The sequence below is a fragment of the Dermacentor variabilis genome, chromosome 5 (assembly GCF_050947875.1).
Source record: "Dermacentor variabilis isolate Ectoservices chromosome 5, ASM5094787v1, whole genome shotgun sequence".
Lineage (NCBI taxonomy): Eukaryota > Metazoa > Arthropoda > Arachnida > Ixodida > Ixodidae > Dermacentor > Dermacentor variabilis.
Window position 1 is genome coordinate 43,503,647 of NC_134572.1, and position 17,958 is coordinate 43,521,604.

General features: G+C 48.5%; 1 protein-coding gene across 1 annotated transcript; it reads left to right on the forward strand.

The window, feature by feature from the left end:
* Positions 1-11,677: 11,677 nt before the first annotated feature.
* On the forward strand, positions 11,678-15,007 carry LOC142583512 (uncharacterized). Its single transcript, XM_075694001.1, has one exon. The coding sequence runs from the start codon at positions 11,678-11,680 to the stop codon at positions 15,005-15,007; it is 3,330 nt and encodes a 1,109-aa protein (XP_075550116.1).
* Positions 15,008-17,958: the final 2,951 nt, after the last annotated feature.

Genomic DNA, 17,958 nt, shown 5'->3' on the forward strand with positions numbered 1-17,958 from the left:
CGCACCACGCAGCACTCCTCCATAGTTCGCCTTACTGTACCTAAGCCTACGCGCAGATGTATCCAAGAAGAAAACTTCCACGCGAAAGGTGTGCCATATATAAAGCACGGGCTGACTCGTCGTCGGTGCGCGGAGAGGTTACTGCCAATAAACGACGTAGCCAGATGCACCGCGGTGCCGTTTCAAGCACCGAACGTAGCTGTCGCGTACTGCGCGTCGGCTGCGTCCGATTGCTTCCACTGCGGTATCTGCGAATAAGCGGGTAAGTGGTGGGAGGGAGGGGAAAGGTCGTAGGTGCCTCTCGTATTCTATCCGCGTGTCTTTCAAGTGACACCTTGGGGACAAATGAAGTGAGCGGAGCAGCTCGGGACGCCATAACGGAGGGTGTAACCGTCTGGTGCAGTACGAGCTGACGAGAACGAGCTGACGAGGCCAAGAACGGTACAGCGACCTCAACAGGCTTCCAAAGAAGCAGGGGCCAGTCCTTCGTCAAAATGGGACGGTCTTATTCTTCTTCTGCCTTCTTCTCTTCCTTTCTTTCTTTTTGTCGGTAGACAGCTACGGCGGTTGCTCTCACGCTCAGAATTATTCAGATTCCGTGTTCCGAAAAGAATGATAGATCCGTACTTTGCGATGCTTCTTTCTTTCGTCACTCGAAGACAGGGGAGATTCTCAATTCATCGCACGCTTGCGTAAGTTCTTAGACCTGCCAGTAGGCGCCTTTGTCTGTCCTCTGCTTATTTCCTCTGCATGCCCTCTGCTCGTTTATAGATTCATTTGCGTTACCCTCACGTGACCCACGCATCTCGTTAGCATCAGATGCATTCTGAAGGAAGTTTTCCATCGCTTATGTTTGTCCTGTTTCGAGATCGGTTTTTTTACTATCTGTAACCCACTTCGCCTATTTTATTCTTTTGATTCCGAAATGAGCACTCTTCGCCATTTTAATCGGCATCTTTTTTTTTTTTTGTCATACCAGTCTGATCATATTGCTGTTCACGTTGTGTTGTCGTAACACAAAGGCCACCTTCTCTTCAAAAGCCATGACCAATCACATTGGAGACGTTCGACGCGTCTGCCAAAATTTTCTTTTCGGCAGGGACAAGTGAAAGCTGTCGTAAAGACACGCACCGTCTGCAGCACTCTCTCGCCCCGCGGCTTATAGAAGCCATCTGCGTAAGCATGCGAGGAACAAGGACTCTTTGAGCAGCGCTCGCCGGCAGGCTACGGACGCGCACGATTTTTTCGAACAACACGAGAAAAACAGCTTGCCTTTCCTTCCTGCTCTCTCTCTCTCTCTCAGCGTATCCCATCCCGTGTAGCCATGGTAGCGGCGGTCGCGCAGCCCTACACATGTAGCACGCAACGTTGTCAACGTCGATGACGTGAAACAAATGTGTACACTTCGCACCGAAGATGGCATGCGCAGTATATACACTGCTTGCCTTCAGGCGTGTGGGTTCATGCGTGTCGCTCTGGTCTGTGCTCGCTGGCTTCAACATGGACGGCGAGCGCATTCACAGGTGCCACATGCGAGGGGTGAGCGTACGATCGAGGAGGCCCGCGCAGGCTCGGTTCTCCCGGCTTGCCAGAGGGCTTCACTTTTCCGTCTGGCACAACGCCTACATGAGCGGCGCCTACAGATGACGCTGATTATTCGTACGGGATGAATGCGTTTCCTTTCAGTTAACTGTCTGCCACTTACGCTGCCTGCGCGTGTCCATCGTCATGGGAGAGCCGGAAGGCTAGAAAGTCCTGGTCTGCCTGCAGCGTCGAGGATCTCCGCGAAAGTGGTCCGTGCTGGGGCCACCCAACTGGAATCTGTGGTGGGGACACGTGGTCGGCCACAGGCAGGTTGTCGTGCCGTGTTGCTGAGGCAACTTCAAACCGAAGTGCGTTGACCCGTGGAGAAAGGCTTGCAATGTTTGCTTTCTTTATTCCGGCCATCATTCTCCTACCATCATACCCTGTGTTGGTGTAGCATCCGAAGCCACTGCATCTAAAGCCACCACATTACGCCTGGTTGCGATGCCGTTGACGTATAACCAGGGTGACGTGTACCTCCACGTGTGCAGTACTACAGACATTGGAATATCAGGCCGGTATAATGTAAGATTTTATTTTGCTTGATTATATTCTTTTATCGATCGTGGATAGCAATAGGCGGATCTGGGTGATGATGTGGGCGGAGCGCAGCTCTTACCAGTGACCAAGCGGGGAAGGAATAGCATCGAAAGAGAATCACAACATTATATCGGTCCTGCTGTTCGTCCAATTTTCTAAAGTAGCTGACTAAAGTAGCATTCACTCTTTCTCTTTCTTTTTTTTCTTTTGCGGAAAATTCACTAACATCTATCCAAGAACTGTGAATAACGACCTAGTTTTGTTTGCTGTCTGATTATACACGCACAAGTGGCACTAAAGGATTAATAAAATAATATTTGTGGCATTTAGATGAATAAACCAACCACTACATGTTCACAGAAGAGTTTTATTCAGGAAGAAAAGCACTATAGAGGTGAGAGCGCAAAAATTCTCATACAGCTGGTTCCAAGGCGATTTCCTGTGGAATATTCACGCCAATAAATTAGCAGATGAACTAAGTACAATTGTTGGCTCCGTGTACAAGATCATTACCTTGTGGCGCTGTGGTTAAAGAAAATATTATAATATACGCTTTTTTTATTTTAAGTCCGCCTACGGACCACCAGTAGCAAAAGTTAGTACAAACTATTTCTGCAACCAAGATTAAGTGCCAATAATATTTGTATACTCTACCAACTGCAGTCCACAAGATCTACGAATACATAACTGTTCACTAGATATGTACTACTACAAGCTAGCCAGATATACAGACCAAAATTCACTGATACACATTAAAAAAAAAAGCAGATTCAATCCAGACGGTTGGAATCCATGTGAAGCGGTTAATTAAATGCTTTACAACTAATGACGATGCGTAGAACCTTGTTTACTTTCATATTACACAGAGTGTAATCTCACGCAATATTTATTTTATTCACTTTAATGGTAACAAAGTTATCATCATGCAATTCAGTATGTTGCCTTGTGTTACCTCTTGTGTCACAGTGGCACACACCAAGTGGCGTATACCAATGGATAAATAAAGAAAAGTCAAGTACATGAATGAAACAATAAAATATATAGCGTCTTTCTTTTAACAGGTCTATGTCCTTTAGAGATACTCGTGAGCCGACATCATACGTTCACGTTTTATGTAAGATTCTTTTATTTGTTATTCAGAAGAGAAGCGCGCTTACTTGCACTACTTTGTCGGCAAGCACACAATGGCTGCATAAGCCTGTTAGTTCTTACTTGCATTCAGCGCTCATATAACTTTCACATATACAACAGACGGCTCCACAAATATATTCGCCAAGATACTGACCGACCTAACAGCAGCTAGACCACAGCGTCATGCCGAACCCGGGAAGGTAGACAAAGAAATAACAATGGGCTTAACCTTTAGAGCACGTCTTACTGCACACCAGGGTGTAATCGTGCCACTTACGCAGATAATACGGAAGGGTGCCTCTCACAAGAACGAACTATGAGTCAACGTAACCGGAAAATCGTAATTTGTCTTTATTTTTCCTATGCAACAAATTGGAGAAAGGACCGCAGGCTAAAAACTAAAAAAGTGAAGTTGAGTGCGCCTGAGGCCCGCAGCATAAGCAAATACGCGGCAGAGCAACAAAATCACAGAAACACTGTCGACAGTCATATCATAAGAAGCCAACAAACATTGACACCAAGGACAACATAGGGGAAATTACTTGTGCTTAATAAATGAAATAAAGAATCGAAGAATTAATGGAAAATGAAGTGGATGAAAAAACAACTTGCCGCAGGTGGGAACCGAACCCACAACCTTCGCATTTCGCGTGCGATGCTCTACCAATTGAGCTACCGCGGCGCTGTTTTCCCATCCACTTTCTTGGGAATTTATGTGTCCTAGTAGAACCCTGGGAGTGTTAGCCAGCGCCACCACACACAGACCTTGGCGGCGGACGTGGGACGTCCTTTCTGCCGCAGGCGTCACGAGAACGTGATCTTTTTGGGCGAAGGCAACTGGTCAATAAACCCACATATGCTACCTGAAGGCATCAATGTAGCCGGATTCGAGACCCTCGTTATGTAATAAACGAGAAGAAAGGGGGTTAACCGAGGGTCCCGATTTTATTAGTCATATCATAAAAAGCCAACAAACATTGACACCAAGGACAACATAGGGGAAATTACTTAGGCTTAATAAATGAAATAAAGAAACGAAGAATTAATGGAAAATAAAGTGGATGAAAAAACAACTTGCCGCAGGTGGGAACCGAACCCACGACCTTCGAATTTCGCGATAATTCCATGATACATTCATACAAGATTACACTGATCCGAATTAGGAATTTCAAAAATAAACATTTGCATGTACAGGTTTGAAATGTATCAACATCTGAAAATGGTATCACAAAATGCAACACTTATCCCCATACAAGTTGAAATGATTGAAAAAGTCAAGAAGTCGCTCATGAACAATTTACATGAAGAGAAAGTCATATGTACTGGACATTGAAAATTATCGCTTAAGTTCTTTAAGTGGTAGCGTCAGTATACGGTTTTAATTCGTTTCATTTGTATTCAATACCGTTGGTAGCAGAAAACACAAAGTTTGATTGCCAAAGTTAGTTCTGATTCGAGGAATTCTCCACTTTTCAACGCATCTAATACAAACAACTTTTTCCTTAAAGATTATGACAGCAAAGGATTTCAGAAACTCCGTCACTGCTAGTGATAAAGATCCATGCCGTAAAGAGAGAGAAGGAGAGAGAGATGAGGGAGAGATAAATGGCATGCTAAAGGCAGGGAGGTTAACCGCAAGATAGATATCTAAGTTTGCTACTATGCAGTGGGGAAGGGGTAAAGGGAAACAGAAAGATTAAGAAAAGCACACACCGAGTAAGATAATGATACACGAGCACACAAAAGAACGCGATGGTGTCATAGTCATTCCGCTAGGTCGCTTGACCGGAGGAACTTCATTAGCGTCTTCGTCGCTTGTGATGTGAAGACTCCATCAGCCGGCACTCCAAGATCGCTTGCTCACAATGTGGTCACGAGCGACAGTCTTTGGGAGCTGTAGCGAGGGCAATAACAGAGGACACGTTCGGTTGTTTCCTCGCTGCCGCAACTATCACAGGCAGCACTGTCAGCCATTCAGATGCGGCAAGCAAACCAATTCGTAAAAGGATCGTAAAAGGGTATCTAATGTCATAAACTAGTCAATGTTCCAATTTTCTGGTAATACGAATAATATTATACTGAGCAAAACATTCCAAAGTGTCAGTGTGGGCTCAACAGGCAGAGGGAGCGCTACGGGAACGGGTGACGCGTGATCACGTGATAGTCAATCCGTAAGCCCAAAATCGCGATTATCTCCGTCGTGTGGATACAGCTTATAATGTACACTCATCTTGCGCACAAGGTTGTTGTTGCTCCGCACCTGATGTGCAGCGCTTCATTGTTGCTGGGACTTATAGAAGACGCTTTGGGTCAAGGAAAAGCTGAAAAAGAATTGTCCGTATGTGATTTCCTGGTTATAAATTCTTAAGCAGCCTTTCGCTAACGAAACATACGAGCACCTGTTCAATTATTCAGCCAACATCTGATGGATCGTTAAGATGAAAAAACAAATACTTCGCTCCGGGGTTTGCCTATCTGAATATGGGCATTTGCGAGGCTGTTGCTTGACGCCATGTCGGTCGTGCTATCGCAGTTATTGCCTAATTCAGGTTACGAAAGCAGCGTCGTTTGTTACAGTTTGTCTCGTCAGTAAAGTAACTGGTTGCATGTAATTAATTACTAAAAAATGTTATTGACTTTCAGTGAGCGTTACCGAGTAAACGAGGTAATCGTTAAATGACAAAATTACCATAAAATGTAATTGATTTTAGGTTATTACTTGCGTGTAATTCCTTACGTAAATGTCTGGTGCTCAATAAATAACTCTAGCAATATGCCTCACTGCTTTGTATTGCAGCACTTGTACTCTGTTAAAGGAGCCCTGAAACACTTTTCATCAAATACATATAACGTATTCGAACTTCACATAGACTGTTTCTGAAATACTTTAAAGCAAAATGTACTTAAATGCATTTCAACAGAAGTGGATTTGTTGGCAATCAAAGCTCGACTTTGATCCCCTTCGTGGTGCTCCCGCTCCTTTTTCGATGCCTTGCTCTGCGACGGTGGAGAGCGGGGTGGTGTCCCCAACGCTCCGACTACAGAACGTTACCACGGCGCGCAGTTGAAATGTAACTGGATTTTTTGCGTGGAACGCCATCTGCTTCCGATTTTGGCGCCTAGGACGCGCCAAACTCGGAGACTTTCCCTCAACTTACGGTTGTGTTCACAGTACCTCGTCCTTTTCTTTGCTACAGTGTACTATAGATAGCCACGCGCACCAAGCTACGCGCGTTCTCGCACCGAGTGACACTAGTAGCACATTTTCTCTCGCACTTACCTCTACGGCATTCACACACTTTCCGGCGGTAGGACCAAAAGCCGACTACACACAAATTACAGGTCGAAAGAAAACAGAATTGTTTTGTGTGTGTGTGTGTGTGTGTGTGTGTGTGTGTGTGTGTGTGTGTGTGTGTGTGTGTGTGTGTGTGTGTGTGTGTGCGTGTGTGTGTGTGTGCGTGTGTGTGTGTGTGTTTTAGGCTATTCACTCAATGATTCAAAAATAGCCTTGCTGCTGTCTATTAGCTCTCAGGTGTTGTAGCCGCTACAAAATATGCTTGCATCATCGACATCAATATTGAACTGTGGATCACTATAGGAAGATTATTTACATTATTGATATAGATATTAAAGTGATAGGACGAGAAGGCTACTTTGGGGAACGCGCCGTATATAATTGCTTACAAGCCCGATAAATAATTTACAACAGCAACTGCTTGGTTACGTTCGCTCAGGTTCGAGCGATAAAGATCAAGTGAAGAGCCACGTAGGCAGATTTCTCCAACTTATAAATTATAATCTCGGGATTAGAAAGGTTGAACGCCTTTGTAAAATCTTCAGATATCTTAAGTGTTAGTTTCTTCATTTCAATATTACTAAAATAGTGTATAGTAGCAAGCCCGATTCAGTTGATTCCCCTTTACGAAAAAATAAACTAGAAATTGTTTATACAATAGTTAGGCAAGAAAACCTAACTGTTCTCTTGAAGAACAGAAATGGGACGATAATGAGACTAAATATTCTTTTCAGTACCTTTAAAGATAACAGAAACATCAGCAGTTAATTTTCTTTGTGAATACAGCAGATGCGACATATTCATTGATAAATGGACCAGGCAAGGAGCTAGGAGATCAACAACAAATTTAATTTACTTTTAAGCAGTTCCCCCATTGTACTCTGTGCAGGACGTTAATAATGTTCGTTATTACAGAAAGCATTTCTTCATCATCACCACTACAAGCAAAAAATAAATGTTACAAAGGGCTTCATCCTCTTATGTGGGTAAGACTTGCTTTATATTTCTTTATGAATATCCTGTTGTGGGGGGCGACCACTTAAGGGAAACACTGAATGTCAGACTGCATTTGAATGCAGCCTCATCATACGTTGAGCCTAGTAATGGGACTGTCTTATCATGAGCATGTAAAAATAACTTCGACTTTAATGGCAGACTTGCATTATCATTACAGTAAATGTTAAATAAGAGCTGCTCAAACACGGATCCTTGTGGCACACCTGAATTCATGCTTAACATTGGAATAAAGTTGTCGCCTAGCATGCACAGTGTGAGCGTTCATTGAAGTATATCTTTGGTAACCATACCCACACCCTTTGAAACCTGCATTATATGTTTTTGAAATTAATAACTGGCGGCGAGCAGTATCGAATGCTTTCTTTTTAATGGACGAAGAGTGCAAGCAGAATACTATTTTGGTCACAATTGTGACAAAACAGACCATTGCAGCTTTCTAGGGAGAGAATTGTGCTGAATCCTTTGCGAAAGTCAAATTAAGCTGTAGATAGCAGGCCAAACTTATTACAAATGTACGTCATGTGTGCATATAATAATATTTGGGGTTTTACGTGCCAAAACCACTTTCTGATTATGAGGCACGCCGTAGGGGAGGACTCCGGAAATTTTGAACACCTGGGGTTCTTTAACGTGCACCTAAATCTAAGCACACGGGTGTTTTCGCATTTCGCCCCCATCCAAATGCGGCCGACGTGGCCGGGATTCGATCCCGCGACCTCGTGCTCAGCAGCCCAACACCATAGCCACTGAGCAACCACGGCGGGTTCATGTGTGCATGAACGATTTTCTTTAAATATACAGGCTATAGAACAGGAAATTGCTATGGGTCTGTAATTGTCAAAATATTTGTTTGATCAGTTTTATGCAGTGGTCTCTGAATGATTACTTTCAGGTTCTTGTGAATTTGACCAGTAAGAAATGGTTTCTTAATAATGTAAATCAGCATATTCTTGAGTTTAGTTAAATGACATGCAATATCTTTTAACCTAATTTCATGAAAACACGGCGATTTACTTATCCTAAGCGTCCTCCTGCAGCTCCATAAATCTGTTTCAGACAACTGCGGCATAAACACAGCTACCAGCATTACCAAATCAGGAGCTATTCAGACACTCCACTCGTGAATTTTGAGCTAGCAGCTTTCGAATGGATTGAAGAAAACGTTTGCTAAAATTATGGGCAAGGTTCGAGTCAGATTCGGCTGGGAAAGCTTCGTGTAATACAATGTTTATGGGTTTCCTTGCCAGTAGTTCAACAATTGTATTAAACTCTAGGTACTCTTCATACCACCACGGCAAGCAGAAAACGTGTTCAAGTGTTCAAGTGATAATGCTTTCTTACTAATCTAATTTTTATTAGATCATCCTGAAAAGCACGTTTAAGTGAGTGTGAAAGTGTGATTGTTTATTACTCACCGAAGAATGCAAAAAGCTGGATAGAGAGAGATACAAGCTTTAATGATGTGCTACCGACGTGCGTATAATATCGTTAATGTTTTATAGCATCCTGATTAGAGAGAATAACGTAAGACTTTGCGTCAGTAATAACTTGCGCAAGCTGCTTGGAGCAACTCATCTTCACCCATTTCAGCTCATTCGTTCCCTGTTAAGGGACGACGTGAACAGCCAATCCTCAGTTGTCGCAGGGTGTCACCGCGCGTTGTACCCGTCAGCTCACGTCACCGAGCTATCTTTCTCGCATGCAGTCCCAAGCCACGTGTTCTCGATAGCGACCAGCACGGGCCACCCCTCACGGTAGCACGCGTGCACTCATTCGACGACACCTCCAACACGGGACTGGTGAAGCCGCCTCATCGGTTGCTGATTACTCCGCAACTCTTTACTCAGACGCTTTCGTCTCTCGTTTCTTCGTTATTTTGCCAATGTCCTCCGCTTTCTACAGTGCATCACTCGCCGCAAGAAACCAGGATAATGGGAGAGAGCAAGTACAGGGTGGCAGGGGAGGGGGGGGATTTCAGGAAGGAAGCCCTGTAAGTGTCGCCATCACAAAGCCGCACGCAGCTGCCATGATTGGCTCCCCACCGAAGCCCCTCGGACCTGCACACCGTGTTTCCTCACGACTGGAGAGTGCGAGCTTCGCCCGAAGGTGGGCAGCACCGACACACGTCAGCGCTCGCACAGGAAACGAAATTGCCGGGGACGAGAAGCTCCGCGCGCGCAGTTCGGCGATTGAGGTGTGTACGCTTTGCGCAAGCGTGTCTCAGTTATGTGCAACACACGCGAGTTTGGGCACAAGCCCTGCTAACTTTCGGAAAACGAAGCCTCGCGTACCAGTGCTCGTTTAGTGGCTTCTGCGGCGGTATAATGGTCATGCTTGCCGAGTGTTTTAGTTGCGATGGCGAATTATGTTTAATGGTTGCGCTGGTTCGTAAAGCATCTTGCCTGAAGACTCGTGTGTGTCATATGTACTTCCTATTTCTAATCACGCAATATGTTACTTGCGATAGCAAGAATGCGTCGTGTTTGCGCTATTTTGATTTCACTTTTCTGAAACCTTTTGTATGTCATATATCTGATCACGCTAAATACCCCCAAAATAATTAATAAAATAAAATAAAAATAAACGAACTAGAAAAAAAAGCTACAGAAAGGCGCGAAGGTGTGCACCAAACTATTGAAAGCAACAGCGGTCATTCGCCACGTGCGTGATACTTGGCGCCGCAATAGCACAACGCAGCAAACTATCAAGGCGCTGTGAAGGCGCGTAATATGTGCGCCTTGATAGCGTAAGTTTCAACGTGTACCTAAAGCGGCGATTGATGAGCAAGAGCACGCACGTCAGTGGCACCCTGTCCGAAAATGCGTAACACGTACACCGAGGGCGCTTGCTTCGTCGGACGACAGACCACACGCCGGTGGCTCGCATCACCGCGTCCTGCACCGTACTGAGGCTACGGCAACTAAAGGGTGCGTACAAGCTCAGAAACCCTTTTCCGTTCTCTCTTGCCGTCAAAGGGAGCCGTCATACGGGAGTGTGTGTCAGCGAGGCGGCATCCAGCAGCCCCGTCGTTTGGCTCCGAGCAGCGCGTATACAACCGGCTCGAACGGAGGGAGGGATCGTGGCCGCTTTAATTTGGAAGACGGGAGCGCGCTTTGTGTTGCTTCCGCAATTAAAGGCGGACACGAAAGCGCCATTAGCGAAGCCAGTTGTCGGCGGCACCGTCGCCGCCACAGTGGGAGACGGACCGAGTTTTGCATGCATGCGTCTTGCGAACGAGGCGCGCGCGAGCTCGCACGCTGCTATTTTTGCGCGGGAAGGGTTATGAGACATGCGGGTGCGCTCGTGTCCCATTGGACAAGCCCGCGCTGGTAGTAACCGCGCGTGCAACTTGCAGCCGGCTGTTGCAAGGTGCCGCCGTCGCCTGCCGCCGCGACGGCGAAGTGACGCCAGCGCGCCTCTTGCTTCTTTCTTCTGTTGCCTCCACCGTCTTCGCTTACCAGGAAGCGATACCGGAGCGTAAGGAGGCGGCGGTTTGAGCGATGCGTTCCTCCCGCGACGAGAAGAGCAGGACAGGAGAGGACGGGGTTGGTCTCTCGTAACGCCAACTCGCGAAGAAACGCTTCGCGCATGGAGGTACACAGTAGCGTGTTGCGCCTGCGCCGTCTATGCGTGAGCCTTCCGCACTTAAGAGATTGTGAGACAATGCCACTCCGATACGAGCGATAACGCAGTGCATCTTAAATAAAAGAGCGTAGTGTGAGCGGCGCGCACTCTCATAACTTAGCCGTCACGCATTTTACGCTGACCTGTCAGGCAGCGTGCTCCACCGCCGCAATCCCGTAGATCACGAGACGCCTCGCATGGTACTTTGCTCCCCGCAAGAGACCCTTGAGTAAACACGAGGAAAGACTCATCGCACCGATGCCCTGCTATAGTTCCTGGGACTGTAAGAAGAGACCCACGAGTAGACACGGGGGTTCGAGCGAGGCGAGAGAGAAGAGCCGGAGGTCAGCCGAGCCGGAGAGACGGCACGGGGAGACGCACGAGAGACGCGGCCGAGGAAGGCAGCAACACGCTTCACGCTGACGCTCTGCAGATAATAAACAGTTTTCATTTGAGAAAGAATCCAGCCTTTTTTCATTTGCTGACATGGCGCAGCCGACAGGATCTGCAGACGCGTCTTTCCCGAACGAAGAACGAGCGGCCACCACGGAGCCCAGCAGAACGCCATCGGTGAGCTCGGAGTCGACATTCATCTATTCACCGGTGAAATCAACTGTCCGCGAAGTTCTGAGCGCCCTGAAAAAGCAACGGGTGACCGACGAGCTGAGAATGCGTGGACTTCCGTGCAGCGGCCGCAAGGACGATCTCGTGACCCGTCTCCAAGACGACAACACTCGCCTCCAGGCCTTGCTGGACACGTCCTCCGACTCAACGACCAGCCAGACCGAAGCTGACGGCGACGACCACGAAAAGGCGGACTCAAAGGTGCCGGCTACGATCGAGAGTCTGCGTGCCGAGGTTGACCAACTGCGACGGCTTCTAACCCAGCAACGCGGGTCACACGCTACGAGTGACACAACGGGGGCACCGAAGCCAACGCAGGCGCAAGCTGGGGACGAAACGGGCTCCCAACGTTTCGACGGGATCCACGCCCCCGCTACGGCAGTGAACCAACGGCCGGCAGAAGTCAACCGTGGCGCACCTCCACAGCCATCACCGGAGAGCACCACCGCCACAACTACAGAAGATACGCCAAGCATGACTGAAATCGTGGCCATGTTCGCACGCGCGCAGCTGCAGATGACGGAAGCGTTGTCGAGAATGTCCGCGCCAGCTCCGCCCGTGCTGATTCAGTCTACGAACGATACCGCGTCCGCCATCCCCGAGTACGACGGTGATGTACAACGAAATGTCCAAACGTGGATTACGCAGGTGGAACGCATTGCTGCGCTGGCCCACTGGTCCCCATCACTGACGCTCGCGACGGCAGCAACCCGGCTGCAAGGTGCCGCAAGGGACTGGCACAGCTCTTACGGTATTGCTTGTGAAACATGGGACCTTTGGAAGGAAGCACTTGCCTCTCGTTTCGACCGGAAGCTAACAATGCAGGAGTTCTTGGAGCTGCAGGCTTCACGAAAACTGCGCAATTCGGAGACCCTAGTGGAGTACATGTACTCTAAAAATGCTCTACTGGACAAGTCTCCGTACCCGCTCGCGAATGAAGAGAGAATTTCGCTGATACTCAGCGGGATCGAAGACGACACCTGGGCGAATCCTCTGGCTGCACAGCCCTGCAGCAGCGTCATTGATTTGATAGACCGCGCAGCGCTGCTCGACACCAGGCGGCGTAAAGCAATAACGACGCAAACAGCGCAGTTCCGACAATCTCAAGCTGGACAACAGAGCCAACGAAACCAAACGAGGAACAGCTACGAGAACAGAGCGGCAGCTGACGACGGACGCCCCGGGCCGAGCGCTCAGTCAATACGGCGCGAACACCGAGAACCAGTTCGAGCTGCGCGAGCACGAGCCTGCTTTAACTGCGGCAATATGGGACATTTGTCGAGGGAGTGCACCAGACCCAAGACGGAGGCCACAATCCACGCGGAACGACGCCGAGAGGCCAGATATGACGCAAGCAACGCCGGCACAACCTCCAGGCAAGCCAATTGCTTCCTGCAATCGACGGGCGGCACCCTACCCATCGTGAAGGGCTTCGTTGAGAGCCGACCGGTCAGAGTCTGCATAGACAGCGGCTCCAACGTCTCCGTTTTCGGCGAGAGCTCCGTGGGCCCTGAGGTTCATCCCCGACCCTGGACGTCTCACGAAACGATAGAAGTGCTCGACCGGTGCATCAGACCGGCGAGAGTGGCGACTCTGAACGTGACCATCGGAACATCGACCGTGCGACTCGAGGAGGTAGTGATCGCGCCCTTGCCAGGTGCCATGGACCTGATTCTTGGTTCGGACTGGCGCCGCGCTGCGAATGTTGACGTCACGTTCCACCCCACTAACGACGTCACCCTCGTCCCCGTTCAGCCATCGGTGAGTGAGCCGTCGGGTCACGCACCAAGCGCACACAGTGCGCATCGCGTCGGAGAGACCCTAATAACAGCCTTTAGCAATCGCAGGGTCCTAGACGAACTACCGGCGAGCGATATCGGCTTCGTACAGCTAAAGACGAAGGACCCCGGTCCTGACGAAGATTACACCAATCAGATCGAAGTGGCAGTATCCAAAATGTCCCGCGACGCAAACGCCGACGAACGAGATGAGCTGCGCTCAATTCTTCATCGTCACCATAAAGCGTTCACCACGAGGAAGGACGCGCTGGGGCTATGCGCTCACGCTGAGCACAGCATCGATCTCAGGGACGATATTCCCGTCGCGTCAAGGCCGTACAGATCCTGCCCCGCGGACCGCCAGTTTATGAGAGTACAGGTCAATGACTACCTAGCTAAAGGGATCATCCGACCGAGCCAGAGCCAGTACAGCGCGCCTACCATTGTAGTGGATCAACCACATCACCCCACCACGCCCAGACGAATGGTCCACGACTACAGAAAATTGAACGAGAAAACAATCAATCCGCCTCACCCAATGCCAATCATGGAAGATGTAATTGACGACATCATGAGGGACGGTTCGAAGTACTTCACTGTATTGGATGTGAAGTCGGCCTTTCTCACAGTGCGAGTGAAACCTGACGACATTCACAAGACCGCGTTCGTAACGCCAGACGGAAAATACGAGTACCTACGAATGGCCTTTGGATTTTGCAAAGCTCCGCAGATAATGCAGCAAATAATGCGCAACACGTTTGATGGCTTGAATGGAACATCCACTTACATGGACGACGTCGGCCAGGGAGCAGCTACGGTCACTGAGGCGCTGTCATTACTCGACGAGGCGCTAAGTAGGGTCGTCATCAACGGTTTAAGGATGGACATCAGGAAATGTCAGCTTGTCCGAGACCGAGTCTCATTTCTGGGCTACGTTATCTCCGCAGACGGTCGAACCCTAAACGAGGCGAGAGTCGCAGCCGTGGACAAGTTTGAGCCTGAGATGAGCGCAAATAAGTTGTATTCGTTTCTGCAATTTGCTAACCATTACCGCAAGTTCATACCAGAGTTTTCGAAACTCACACACCCACTGCGTCAACTGGTCTCCAAGGACGTGCCATTCATCTGGACGGGAGCGCACCAGGAAATCGTGAACGAAATCAAGAGAGCGCTTAAGAATCCTCCGCTACTGGCAAACTTCCGTTCAGACTGCCCAACGCAAGTACACGTCGACGCATCACAAACCGGACTCGGAGCGATACTGACCCAAACGCAAGAAGGAAGAGAACGGGTCATCGAACACGCAAGTCGATCACTGAACGAGCACGACAGAGGGCGCCTTGGACACCGAGGAATTGATATCGACGGACACGTGCGCCTGAGGACAGTCGCAAATTTTGGGTGGGCCGTGTGAGCGGCGCGCACTCTCATAACTTAGCCGTCACGCATTTTACGCTGACCTGTCAGGCAGCGTGCTCCACCGCCGCAATCCCGTAGATCACGAGACGCCTCGCATGGTACTTTGCTCCCCGCAAGAGACCCTTGAGTAAACACGAGGAAAGACTCATCGCACCGATGCCCTGCTATAGTTCCTGGGACTGTAAGAAGAGACCCACGAGTAGACACGGGGGTTCGAGCGAGGCGAGAGAGAAGAGCCGGAGGTCAGCCGAGCCGGAGAGACGGCACGGGGAGACGCACGAGAGACGCGGCCGAGGAAGGCAGCAACACGCTTCACGCTGACGCTCTGCAGATAATAAACAGTTTTCATTTGAGAAAGAATCCAGCCTTTTTTCATTTTTTCATTTGCTGACAGTAGGTTAGGGCGTGTTGGTATTCCATAACTGAGGTTTTTTAGCGCACGAAAAGGGACGAAAGACAGTGGCGAAACGAGGACACAGCGCTAACTTCCAACAATGGTTTTATTCCACAAAGCGGTAGACACAAATATATATAGGTAACACCCACAACCGCATGCGTACGGTATATAGGCAACACCCATATGCGCATGCGTACGGTTGTGGATGTTACCTATATATATATATATATATATATATATATATATATATATATATATATATATATATATATATATATGTGTGTGTGTGTGTGTGTGTGTGTGTGTGTGTGTCTACCGCTTTGTGGAATAAAACCATTGTTGGAAGTTAGCGCTGTGTCCTCGTTTCGCCACTGTCTTTCGTCCCTTTTTGTGCGCTAAAAAACCTCACTTAAATAAAAATTAACATCGGAGTGTCTAAGAAAAATACAAGCATATTCTACAAAAGACCATGTGTTAGATTGCTTCAGAGTGACAGTAAATTTCTCTGTCTGCGTGGCACTGCATCGATGCCTGCTTCGACACGGAGCTAATTTGTTTCGGCCCAGCGGAGGGTGTATCAAGGCGATCGCATGCTGACAGCGCGACTAAGACATCTGTTAGCCGCTAAGGCAAACACAACGGAGCTACAGTTGATGCGTACGATAGCTGCCACCTGCGAATACTGTCGCTGTATGCTTAGACCGGTTCTGACTGCATTTATCTCTCTCTCTGCGACAGCTTTGATTGCCCCTCGCCACTTGCAAGTGGCACGTCGTAAGGGTGGCGCGTGTTCTAGTGTGGTAATGCTTCAGAGACGTGTCGTCTTCATGGCGATTCGTATCAGACTCATCGAGTTATAGATGTCGGTATAAGAGGGGAGGTGGGGCTTGGGATCAAAGGTTGTGAATGCACATGGACCCTCGTTGGTGATGTCCCTGCTGTAGAGTAATGACATAATAATGCGCAGGTGACGATATTATACAACCATTTTTGCCATCGACTGGCGCTGTCCTCTTCCAGTGCGAACCTTGTTTCTCTCTCTCTCCGTGCGTGCGTCATCTTTCCTGTGTACCAGAGCTGACGAATCCTCCTCCCGTGCGATAGCGGCGTGCGAGCGGCTTCGCATGTGTGTATCGCTGGCTGCTCGCTGTCGCAAGAGACGGTGGCAAGGGGGCGGCAGGAGGGAGCATCTACGGCGCGCTCTCTCTAGGTGCACGATATACGGGCGACCGTCGTCGTCTTGGCGGTTGTGGTGGTGTGACACGAAGCGCTCACCGCAGGGGCCGGAGACGGCGCGGGAGGGCAGGAGACCTTGCCTGTCGCGCGTTGGACGAGATGAAAGCCAGATGCGCCGCCGCCGGTCGCCGGCGGCGAGGGCACGCGCGGTGGAGTCGCGTTACCGCCTCGCCGTCGACGTCGGGCCCCTCCTGGGAAGCGCGCGGATGCATCCTGTGCGCCAGTCGGTTGTTGAGAGCGCGGGCCTCGGACGACCTCCTCTGGCCCCGGAATTCCAGCGATACGAAAATGATCGGGCGGAAATCCGCCGACGAGGGCCTGACCTCTGTCGAACGTTCGGTTAACCTCCTCAACGGTCATGTTCCGCTTTTTTTTTTTTAATTCTGAACTTCATATCTCTCTCGTGAATCGCTCTCGTCTCAGCGTGTTAACACTTCGTCGATACTTTCGAGTGGTTGAGAAAGAGGAGACAGCCGACTCTGTATATCGTGCATAACTGTGAATTTTCCATGAATTTCTATATGAATTTTTTTCTGCGATATGTATTACGTAGACTGATGGCGTGAGTCAGAATTGGGAATATTCTTATCAACATATCATGATGCTCTGCGATAGGCCCGTTTCGGTGCAGAAATTATGCGCCTGAATCTCACGTGCATGGCATGTTTATTAAATGAGGAAGAGAGGGCATATCAGATAACCGTAACTTAACGTCTTTTTTTTATGTGGCCTGCTGCAGTTAAGCCGCCTAACTAAAGCATTTATGAGTCAGTGTTGTGCAATAACAGCGTTAGTGCACCAGACAAGTTGGTCATCGCACATGGTGAATGTCTGGCATCTGAATGTCAATAATGTTGTTTATTTTATTGCTTTCTTCAGCTACTTCATTACTTTCCACCTACTACAAGATGTGAATATCTTCGTTGTCGTAATCAGAGTAGGTCATTGCGAGTGGCTGCTCGGAGTATCTACGTGTGCATAAATATACATTAGTGTAGCAACACGAGGATAGCATGAATCAGTGATCTATAATCGTACCAGAGTCCAAAAATCACTGCAGACTTTGAGGTCGAAAAAGAAAGCTTCTTCATCTATTAGCCAAAATCTACGAATTGTAGAAGTTACGAACCATTTCCTCGCCTGCGAAAGTAAATTAAAGTAGGGAGAACGCTTCGGAGACCGAGTTATTTATTGCTTGTACAGGAAGCGCATGTCCTCCGGCTACCAAATATTAGATATCCATAGTAGGCATGTTTTCGAATTTGTGGATGGCGGGATTACGAATTTCTGCGCAAACAATTTTTTTTCCTTTT